General features: G+C 47.5%; 1 protein-coding gene across 1 annotated transcript; it reads right to left on the reverse strand.

The window, feature by feature from the left end:
* Nucleotides 1-1,390: 1,390 nt before the first annotated feature.
* On the reverse strand, nucleotides 1,391-5,497 carry LOC119338134 (U2 small nuclear ribonucleoprotein B''-like). Its single transcript, XM_037610432.1, has 10 exons — nucleotides 5,189-5,497; nucleotides 5,028-5,090; nucleotides 4,649-4,742; nucleotides 4,506-4,571; nucleotides 4,096-4,168; nucleotides 3,900-3,936; nucleotides 3,337-3,443; nucleotides 3,201-3,270; nucleotides 2,248-2,330; nucleotides 1,391-1,812 (listed from the first exon to the last, which is right to left on the reverse strand). The coding sequence occupies exons 1-10, from the start codon at nucleotides 5,495-5,497 to the stop codon at nucleotides 1,761-1,763; spliced, it is 954 nt and encodes a 317-aa protein (XP_037466329.1). The 3' UTR covers nucleotides 1,391-1,760.
* Nucleotides 5,498-11,383: the final 5,886 nt, after the last annotated feature.

The raw sequence follows: 11,383 nt of genomic DNA on the forward strand, positions 1-11,383 counted from the left end.
ACAAATCACCTTGGTTATTTTTGTGGACGGTTACGGCCACCTGAACGACCAAAAATTACATGCAGGTGGAATTTTATCACATAAAAGATCATGAGTTTAAATGAGCCTGAGTGGGGCCCGCCACGTTGGAAAAAACAGATCAAGGAGCAATCAAATAAAAGAGTCAAACTTTATTTTAGTACTCCCTCCGTCCGAAAATACTCCCTCCGTACAAGAGTTTAAATGCCGACTATGTGTTCTTGTTTGCAAGGGTGAGAATAAAAGTGGGAAATCCCAGATGCAGATTCATTGCTCTCCTCTTTTGTACAAATGATAATGCTTCATTGATCCATGTTTCTAGTGTGGCTTGGATCAACGTGCATGAACAAGGAATTCAGTTTAGCACTATTAGTACTCCCTCCGTTCCTAAATATAAGTTTTTGTAGAGATTTCATTATAGACTACATACGAAGTAAAATGAGTGAATCTACACTCTAAAATACATCTATATACTTCCTCCGTTTCTAAATATAAGTCTTTATAGAGATTCCACTTGGTGGACTACATACGGAGCAAAACGAATGAATTTAAACTTAAAATGCATCTATATACATCCGTATGCGTTTCATAGTGGAATCTCTACAAAGACTTACATTTAGGAACGGAGGGAGTACATCCGTATGTGGTTCATAGTGAAATCTCTAGAAAGACTTATATTTTGAAACGGAGGGAGTACATAATAACGTGTTCTTAAACATAAGCACTCTGAATTCCGCACTTAGTTGGCAGGACCTCCATGGCCTAAACTCGATTACATCATGTTGTATGCAGCCGAAAGGCCTCGGTAGCCTAACACATACTATCACGTAAGGAAATTTGGCTGCATATGTTATGTCATTTCCAAGTTGATAATACCCTATGTCCCGGCGATCATTCTCAGATGTACTTCCAAACACATTTCTCATCATCAGTGAAATAGGCGCAATTGGGCTTCAACCGTGGAATTTCATGGGCGCCAAGGCACTGCGACTGGCCGCACCCAAGAAACGGCGCCTGACCATGCAAGCCATCCATCAACACGAGCTCTTTCGCTGCCAGATCAACCCTGTGTAACACTATCACTATGCCGCTAGTCATCACATCCGTGCATGGTCTCCTCATCGTCCGTATCTAGGATGAGTTGGGCATTTCTGCGAACCTGCAGCAGGTCACCGGACGGAGTTTGGAGGACGTAGAGCCGCCCACGGAGATAATTCTCCATCATGCCGTCCGCGATTCTGTAGTGTAGTCCCTGCTGTCGTGACCTGAAGGAATCAAACCACGGCTCGGACTGGAAACACTGACTAGGACTTGAAGTTATAGAAGTTTCATCCAGTCCCATACTCTCTGTACACGGGCTGAAGCTAACACATTGGCAAACTCGTACAAACATCCGAAACAGACCACCCATGGTACACCACTGTCTCAAGTCTGAACCTTCTGAATAATACCCCTCTACCCATTTTAAACAACACTCTGAATTAAGAGTTCAACTGAAGGGAACGCGTGGCTGAAATATTATACAGGATGCAGAAACAGGATATCCAACTATCCAAGAGCGAGTTGTAGTGCAAATCAGAACTAGGCGATACAGCTAAAATCAATTACATCATGTTATGCAACCGAAAGACCTTCCATAACCTAACACATCACGAGCAAGGGCATTCCACCGCAGACATTACGGCATCGGACTGAACAGCAATTGAGCGCCAGCCAACGACGAACACCACCCTCCACTGCATTTAGGACCGGCTGTCACGCTGCTTGCGAAGGCCCATCCGGGATTTAGCATATCTAACACATGTTAAGGGAATATATACATAACTGCACCATAAAACACAGTGGGAAAGTATGAGTGGAAAATAAGGATAATGTAGTTAGTTACTCTTATAAGCTCTATTATATCATCAATATAATTACTCATAATCATTGTCTAGATATGTCATTGGTCAAGACAAATAGTAATTGCTTGACTGGTAGCATGTGCAGGTAAGATTCAGCTTGCACACTGACTCAGTGGTTCAGGTGAGAGTAAGACCAAACCAACATGAATCAAAATTAGACTCCATTTCATAGACCATTTTGCGTCGGTGAGCTGGTGATGTAACTGAAAGATTAGGGATGCCAAATTTGATACTTTTAGTTGGAAGCAACCAAATGATCCTACAAAAAGGATCTGCAACTAGATATAACAGCAAGGAAGTAAAATGATGTCCGGGTGTAGGATACTCTAAACGCATGCCCTCGCCAGATGATGAATGTAGAATAGCTCCTTGAAGACGTTTCAGGGCTTCAGTTGAACTGTGATCATCCTGTATGAAGAAAATTACACTTTGCGATTAACTCTCTAAAATTTTAAGTGATAGCAGGAATGGAAATACCAAGTCATTAAGCAATGGCATAGTCATTTGCAACTATTTCATCACAATAATTTTGTGTACTGCCTACATATGAAGAATGCACTATGTAGCACGCGGTCAATACCATTTATTCACGACACAAAGGAACATTAAAATATATAGGTAGCAAATCCTGATTCAACTTCCAAATGCAAGAGCAAGAATGCCATGAGGGAGCCCTATCTAAAAAATGCAAGGCCAGATCCCACATTCATTAAAGTGACCTCTCGTGAAATAACAGTCAAGCTGGAACCATCCATATTGTAAGAAGTAACATAGTCTAAGTATTTTGTTTTCCTTCTTTGCTTTCTGTTAACATAGATTATCACACAAATATGATATGTTTTCCTCTCAATACCAACTTAACTGAAAATGACCGAACACAGAACGATTGCATCTTCTTGGTTCAAAATTCTTGGACTCAAATAAAATGGAAAAGTAAAGTCTTCACGTAATTTTACCACCAAGAAGGAATCAGTTTTAGAGATAGTCCTTATTGGTTATGTAAAAAAGGCTGGATAGACATCGTCAAACAGAGCACAATAGAAGGCGAGTTTTTGTAGTACCAAGTTAAGATTGTCTCAATTAAGCATGTGCAATCAAGATAACTAGCGATGGACACAAAAGAACAAAAGCTCAATTTTATCACCCGTTTAGGAAGATATAGCATAGCACTGTAGCTCCTTGTCATAAGTACTATATACTTCATTAATATATAATTGTAATTATTATACAAATAAAATAAATCACAATAAAGTAGAATGACAATTTTGTTGATGATACCTTGAAATCAACAAATGCAACTGGTGATCCGAACTTGTTTTGCATCTTCAGCTTTATGAATCCCTCACAACTGAACATGAAGCTTATTAAAACACAATTACTATTTATCGCATATCATAAGGTTTTTAGGCCATACCTTGAGAAAACATCATTCAGCTCACGATCAGAAACAGTCTGACCGAGATTTGCAACAAAAAGGGTAGGACATGGCGGATTATTTTGAGGAGCAAATATTGCTGGATCCTGCAGGTAAGTGCACATACAAAAACAAGTTAACCTTGCGCCTAATCCCAAAAAACAAGGAAAAATAAAGAGTATCAATTTGTATTGCCCAAATATTTGATTTTGCTCTCCTTGTTCACAAAAAAACATGAGATTGTTTATCAAAGTTTTCCAACCAGCCTTCCTAAATCCTAATTCCTTGATTAAAGAGAAAGGTAAGCTTAATAAGCTTTGCAGCAATTGTTCAAACTTCACAGTTGACTGGTATAGTTAAAATCTTATGTCCAAACTAACACCTAAATTTTCAGAGAAGTCAGTCAAGGAGAAATGATCAAGAAATATAGAAAAGCCTCCTCATATGAAACTACAAGCAGCTGAAATTAGGATCACTATTTGAATATCTTGGTTTATTACTTTAATCCGACAGACCTCGTTCCTGATTGAGATACGCATATGAAGATGCAAGAATCAACTCACCTTGCTGAAAGCAGCACTAGAACCAAAATCTGTATAACTGCAAGTTGAAAACGGAATTAGTTAGTGTTATGACATTTCCAGAATGTAGATGTCCTAGTGTTGGCGTCTTCTTTCTAGTATCAACCACGGGATAACTTAAGGCTGATTGTCCTAACAAAATCACATAATAAGACTGTGCTCAAGAGTGTGCCATAACCTTTGTGCAGGATAGCCATTCAAGCTGTGTGAAGAATAACCCATTCCGGACATGTGAATATTGCTTCCAGCACCTGATATGGCGCAATGTGCCAAAGATGTGCAAGGTGAGTGTTTTGCAAAGATGAAGTGCATTCCACCGAGGATATGAAGTGCAGATAATAAGCGTAATTCGATATGAACTTAAAGAAAACAATAGGATAACAATGATAGGAGTTCCACAGTGAGGGGAATCATTTTAGCAGTTGGTACAGAATCGTGGATTTTGAACAGTGTATGCATTGCTCATGTGACTGAGATGAAGCTGTAGTGACCAACCACCAACATGAATAAATGGTAGTGGATAGATCAATCTAGTGTAAAAAATAGAAAGAAAAAAAAAACACTATTCCCAAGCTACTTGAATAATACCTGAATCAGGACGTCCCCTTGGACTTCTAGCTTTTTTCCCAGTAGATTTAGGGAAATCCTCATAATCTAAGCAAAAAGGAAAGGTTGTGAACAACAGCAGAATAACCAATGGTCATATAACATAAAAGAACAAAGTATGCAACCTGATCTGGGGCGCTTTGATGAGTTTGATCTTGAATTAGATTTTGCAAGATCTACATGGATAGAACAGTTCTTCTCAAGGTCAAATGTCAATCCCTGTAAAAAAAAATAAGTGATTCAGAGAATCGGCACTCACAAAGTTGATAACTTGACATTAAAGATTACTCCCTTTGTAAACTAATATAACAGTGTTTAGATCACTATTTTAGTGATCTAAACACTCTTATACTATTAGTTTACGGAGGGAGTATTTTCCAGCATAACTTCTGACACAGAAACTCGGTTTCGGAACATTGAAATCACATGGTAGTGAGATCAATTGTAATAATGGGGAAAGCATAACTGGATGCGATGCTTAATCATGGCGAGTTGAGATCTTACATTTGTGACACTCATTGCAGCTAGCGCAGACGGCTGATCTGCAAACACAGCAAACGCATACGACTGCAGCGCAGAAAAATCAGGTTGGGTTAAGTACAATATCCAAGGACCAAGTCTGCAAACCCTAGAGTTGAGTGGAAGGGCCGTTGGGGGGGTCAAACCTGGGTGGATTTGCCGGAGCGTACGTGGGAGGAGACGTAGCCGGGGAAGTCGCGGAAAAGGTTGTAGACCTCGCGGGGCTTGACGTCGGCGGGGAGGCCGGCGATGAAGAGGGTGCGCAGCTCGTCGCGCGGCGGCGCCAGGGGCTCCGCGCGGTCGAAGTAGCCGCCATACGCGGGCGGCGGGTGCGCCGCGAGGTAGGCGTGCTCGTGTTGGCGATACGTGCCGTACGAAGAGGTGCCCGGCGGGGGAGGGGGCAGGGTAGCGTAGGAGGTCCTGGCAGGCGGCGGGTTGTAGTAGGAGGCGGCCATGGGCGCGGCGCGGGCGGGCAGGCAATGGGGAGGGGCGGCGGCGGCGGGGGGAGGGGCGATGGGGGCCTGCGTCGAGGGTTTCCGTCGCCGTCCGGCGGAATCTGCGGTGGTGCTCGGGCGCCCGTGGGCTGAGTTGTTTGGGTTTGGGTTTCCGATTTGGGGTGGCCGCGGCGTCGTTGTCGGCCGGGACTCTCACGGCGACCGGTGTCTATCCGCTCTCACGGGATACCGACTCGTGTGAAATCCGGGCGTGTTTGGTTCCGTTGGTGCATCCTGCCTGGATCGCATGAAGGAGTTTTGGTTGGGACTGGCCTGGTTGAGCTCATGCAAGTAGGAGTTGAGATGTGTGTTTGGTGTACGTATGATATGGGACATGCTCAGATGTTGTTTGGTAGTCTGCATAACGCCAAACAATATGACAAAGTAGAATTTGATTATATATGTTTGTATATGTATGTAAAATAATTAAAAGATTGTCTTGGTGAAATGCACTCCAACTCAGATATCTTTGCTGATTGAAGTAAAAGAAACATGATAAAACACAGATAAAAAATCATACTATTTTGAATCTGTAAATTTTGTATGAAGATCCTTTTAATCAAAGAGGCGAGGTGGGCAATGGGGGCAGGGGCGGTGGCGGGGGAGGGGCGATGGGGGCATGTGTCGAGGGTCTCCGTCGCTGTCCGGCGGAATCTGCGGTGGTGCTGGAGCGCCCATGGGCTGGGTTGTTTGGGTTGGGTTTGGGTTTCCGATTTGGGGCGGTCGCGGGTGTCGTTGTGGTCCAGTACTCTCATGCCGACCCGTGTCTATCTGCTCTAGCGGGATTAGGCCAACTCCAACGCACGAACCCCAAGTGGACGTCCGCTTTATTCAGATTTCGTCTGTTTGGGATGGCAATGAGGTCGTGTCCGTTCGGATTTGGGTTTGCGCCAGCCAATCGCCCAGCGCGCGACCGCATCTTCTGCCTCATCTCGTCTGCCGGAGGCCAAGTACAATAAAATGAAGCATAATAAAAATAGTTAAAACCAAACATGACAACATGTTCAAAATAGTAGTTTATTACAATCCAATCACAATTTTAAAAATATCAAATAGTCTGACAAAACCACTTAAAGTTTGTGCACACCAAAAAAGATTATACCGGTAGATCTACTGATTGCCAATGTGATACCACATGTGCTCAACCAAGTCATCTTGCAGCTGCATATGAGTGTTTCGATCATGCAGCTCACGATGAAATTGGACAAACAGTTCAAAGATTCACTAGTAGAAAAAGCCCCATTTGTCACCTTTAGTCCCGGTTCGCCCACGAACCGGGACAGATGGGACTCCACGTGGGCGTTGCGGCTTGCCCAGGCAGAAGGGCCTTTTGTCCCGGTTGGTACCACCAACCGGGACCAAAAGGCTTCCACGCGTCAGCAGTTCAGGGGTTGGGATTCTTTGTTTTTTTCTGAAAGGGGGGTGGGGGTTTTGGGGGGTTTGTAGGGTTAATTTAGGGTTTCATATATTGTGTTAGCTAGCTAATAGAGAGAAGTGTTGTCGGTGTCAAAACCGGCGGATCTCGGGTAGGGGGTCCCGAACTGTGCGTCTAGGCGGATGGTAACAGGAGACAAGGGACACGATGTTTTACCCAGGTTCGGGCCCTCTTGATGGAGGTAAAAACCCTACGTCCTGCTTGATTAATATTGATGATGTGTGTTATAAGAGTAGATCTACCACGAGATCAAGGAGGCTAAACCCTAGAAGCTAGCCTATGGTATGATTGTTCTTCGTCCTACGGACTAAAGCCATCCGGTTTATATAGACACCGGAGAGGGCTAGGGTTACACAGAGTCGGTTACAATGGTAGGAGATCTACATATCCGTATTGCCAAGCTTGCCTTCCACGCCAAGGAAAGTCCCATCCGGACACGGGAAGAAGTCTTCAATCTTGTATCTTCATAGTCTTGGAGTCCGGCCGATGATGATAGTTCGGCTATCCGGACACCCCCTAGTCCAGGACTCCCTCAGTAGCCCCTGAACCAGGCTTCAATGACGATGAGTCCGACGCGCATATTGTCTTTGGCATTGCAAGGCGGGTTCCTTCTCCGAATAATTTATGGAAGATTGTGAACACCAGGATAGTGTCCGGCTCTGCAAAATAAATTCCAGGCACCACCGTAGAGAGAATAATATTTACACAAGTTCAATCTGCTGACGTATTTGGTGGCGTGACGTCACACCACTACCAAGCCTTTACTTGAATCGTTTTTATTGTACCACCTCAGCGTGTTTAGCGAAGCAGTTTCCTTGGCACGTCTTGTCGAAGCAGAGATCGTGTTCCCCTTATTCCGGGATTCCCATCAATACGGACGTGGGTAACCCAACCGCGCCATTGATTGCGACGCTTGGGAGATAAGCGAGTTTTATCAGGCCGGTGGGGACACATGTTTTTGTCCGCCCATATAAGGGGATAAAGATCCAACCCTTTTACCTGCACCTTCTTCCTCCTTGGCTTATCCATCTCCGCGAACTCGAGCTCCAGCGCCCAAGTCCGCACATCTCACCTCAACCTCCTCCAACTATGTCCGGAGTGGGAGGCAAGTGGATGGCCTCCTCCGTCACGGAGGGCACATCCAGAAGCTGCGCAGTGCCGGATATTTGTCCAGCAACATCGCGCATCGGCTCCCCGACGAGGGAGAGCTCATCCCCACCCCCAGGCCCCATGAGAGGGTAGTATTTCTTCCCCATTTCCTCCGCGGACTGGGCTTCCCACTCCATCCCTTTGTCCGGGGGCTCATGTTCTACTACGGCCTGGATTTCCATGATCTGGCCCCGAATTTCATCCTCAACATCTCGGCGTTTATCGTCGTGTGTGAGGCCTTCCTCTGCATCCAGCCCCACTTCGGCTTGTGGCTCAAGACCTTCAGTGTCAAGCCGAAGGTTGTGAAGGGAAGCCAAGCGGAGTGCGGAGGCGCCATGGTGGGCAGGATGTCCAACGTTACTTGGCTTGAGGGCACTTTCGTGGAAACCATTAAGGGGTGGCAATCGGGGTGGTTCTACATCACCGAGCCGCGTGACCCTGAATGGGCAGCGGCCCCCGAATTCAGATCTGGCATCCCCACACGGCTCACCTCTTGGAAAGAGAGCGGCCGGACATGGGGTGATTCGAAGGAGCTGACCGGACTCCAAGCCTGCATCCAAAAGCTAGTGGACAAGAAGCTCAAGCTTGTCAACGTAGTCCAGGTCATGCTCATCCACCGGATTCTCCCGTGCCAACGACGGGGCTTCAACATGTGGGAGTTTGATCCGGCGCAGCACCAGACTTTGAGCGGGCTCTTCGACACTACGTACGAAGATGTCTGGAAGGTGCTGTTCAAGGGTGCCGAGGCTCCCGCATCCGCTACCGAAGATCGCGGATTCAGCTCGCAGCGTCCGGCTGACGAGGTAAGTGATTTTGTCCTTTACAGGATGCTTGTTTTCCATAGTTTGACTCTATGCGGGATCTAAACTCCCTCTCCTTTGACAGGGCTGGCTGGCGAAGGCCGAGCAGACTATCTGTCCGACTCCATTGCCAGAGGACCCAGCGGACGCCCGCTTAACGGGGCTGCTGGCTCCGGCACCCCACGTGGTGCCGGAGAAGAAGGCCAAGAAGAAGGCCACGGGGACTCGGAAGAGTTCCTGTTTTCAGGTGTTATCGGATGATGACTCCGAGGCTGACTCCTCTCACAAAGGCGAGGAGGAGAAGAAGAAAGCCTCTCCCCCAGCGGGGGGAGGGAAGAAAAGGAAGGCCTCCCCAACGAGAGAGGCCGAAGGGTCCAAGAAGGGAAAAACTCTTTCCCCGGACTGCTCCGCCAACGCCAGTGACGACGACGAGGACTGGCCCCCAAGGGCCAAGCCCCCGGCGAGATCGTAAGTATCTGGACTCCCGAATAACTTCATGGTTTTTCTTTTCGCCGCATAATGTCTTTCTAATGCCGCATACAACCCTGCAGTCCGCCCAAGGATGATCTTCCTGCTTCGTCGAGCGGGTCCTTAGGTGCATCGGATATGGATTCTCTTCCGACCGCCTCCACTCCCCGTGATGCAGACAATGCCGAGGTGGGATCCCGGGAAGGGACCCACCAGGAGGAGGAGGCCCCGGAGATGTCGCAGAACAACCTCCCAGACTTTGCACTGGACTCGGCCCCGGAACCCATAGCGGTTCCGGAGTCCGGCGGGCGGCCCCTTCGTAAGAAGGGCAAGACCGTGACGCCGGCAGCCTCCGTCCAACCGGAGGCGCCAGATAGCTTGTTGGAGGCACTCAATGGCGCCTCCATCGAAGAGGAACACCGCACTGTTATGAGTGCGGTGATTCAGAAGGTTCAGCTCGCCAAGAGCGGGCTGACCGAAGCCTGCAGTAGCCTTCTAACAGGCTTTGAGGTAATAATTTTGATATGTGTAAAATAGTACCGCATAGACAGTAGCCCCTGATGCTCGGTTCGGTGTTCGGAAAGAAAAGCCGGACTGAGGATCTAAAAAGATATACGTAGGAGTCATAAAAAATATGTCAATATGGGATTGCAGGCTGTGCTGCTGACCTCTGCCGCACTGACTGCGGAGGTCAATACTTTGAAGGAAAGCCTCGAGCGGTCCGAGAGCGAGCTCGGCCGTGCCAAGAAGCAGCTCGAGGACAAGGAAGGTGAGCAATACCTTATTAAAATTTTACCTTATAGAAAAGGATTTGGTTGCAAGAAAAATGACAAGGATAACGTGGATATAGCACGGGCCATAAACGAGGTGGCGACCCTGAAGGAGGTGGTGTCCGCGGCCGAACGTAATGCGGCCGCGGAACGCACTGAGCGAGAGAAGCAGGAGGCACGGGTGGCGGAGGTACAGCAAGAGCTCCAGGCTCTCATGGAAAAACATGAGAGTTTGAAGCGTGACTCGAAGACTCGAGAGTCTGAGCTTGCGAAGGCTCTTGAGAGTGCCAAAGCCGCTAAGGCCGAAGCCTATAAGGCCCTCCAGGAAGTCGAGGCATTGAAGAAAATAGCGGCGGGTAAGGCGTTTTTCATGCAAAGTAAGCATGTGAGTGTGAATTACATATCACTTACCCGAATTCGGAGCTCTCCAGGAGCATTCGCAGATCTGCCCCGCAGCGTGTCCGATGCTGCCGCTTTCTACAGGGCCGAGGAGGGGAGCTCGACGGAGAAGGTCTTCTGGTCTCAGTATGCTGAGGCCGGATATCCGGTGCCCCTTAGAGACCAGCTGAAGCAGCTGGTCGAGCTCCACAAGGTGGCCGAACAGGCCATGAAGGGCCTCATAGTTCGGCTGTGGCCTAAGGAGGCCATGCCTGGGAGCTACTTCGGCCTGGTGCGGCGGCTGGTGGATGCGTGCCCGTGGGTTGAAGTCATCAAGCACTCCGCCTGTATTGAAGGTGCCCGTCGGGCCCTTGCCCGCACAAAGGTGCACTGGGGCAAGATGGATGCCCAGAAGCTTGTGACGGACGCGCCACCGCAGGGCAAGGAGCATCGTACGCCCGAGATGTATTATAAGAGTGTCCTGAAGGGTGCCCGCATTATTGCGGGTGAGTGCTCAAAAGATGTAATATTTGAGTAGACTCGCATTTTGTTATCCTGTGCGCTGAAAACTTAGTTCATATGCGCTAAGCAACACTTGTTAATTTAAAATATTACCTTCTGTGCGGCTGTTTATCAAATCTGAGAGATGGCAAGTCGTCGGCTTCAGCCCCCATGCCACGAGTGCTGGGGTGTTCGGGATAAACTTGAGCACTCTTGTTCCCATTTTTGGGTCCATCTAGGGAGGCGCTCAACACAACGAACAAGGCAACCGGACTTATAATGCTTGAACACTCTCACTTAGCCATAGAATTCTATAATTTTAAATTTCGGCGAAGCCCCTAGTCTT

Source organism: Triticum dicoccoides, chromosome 7B (assembly GCF_002162155.2).
Source record: "Triticum dicoccoides isolate Atlit2015 ecotype Zavitan chromosome 7B, WEW_v2.0, whole genome shotgun sequence".
NCBI lineage: Eukaryota > Viridiplantae > Streptophyta > Magnoliopsida > Poales > Poaceae > Triticum > Triticum dicoccoides.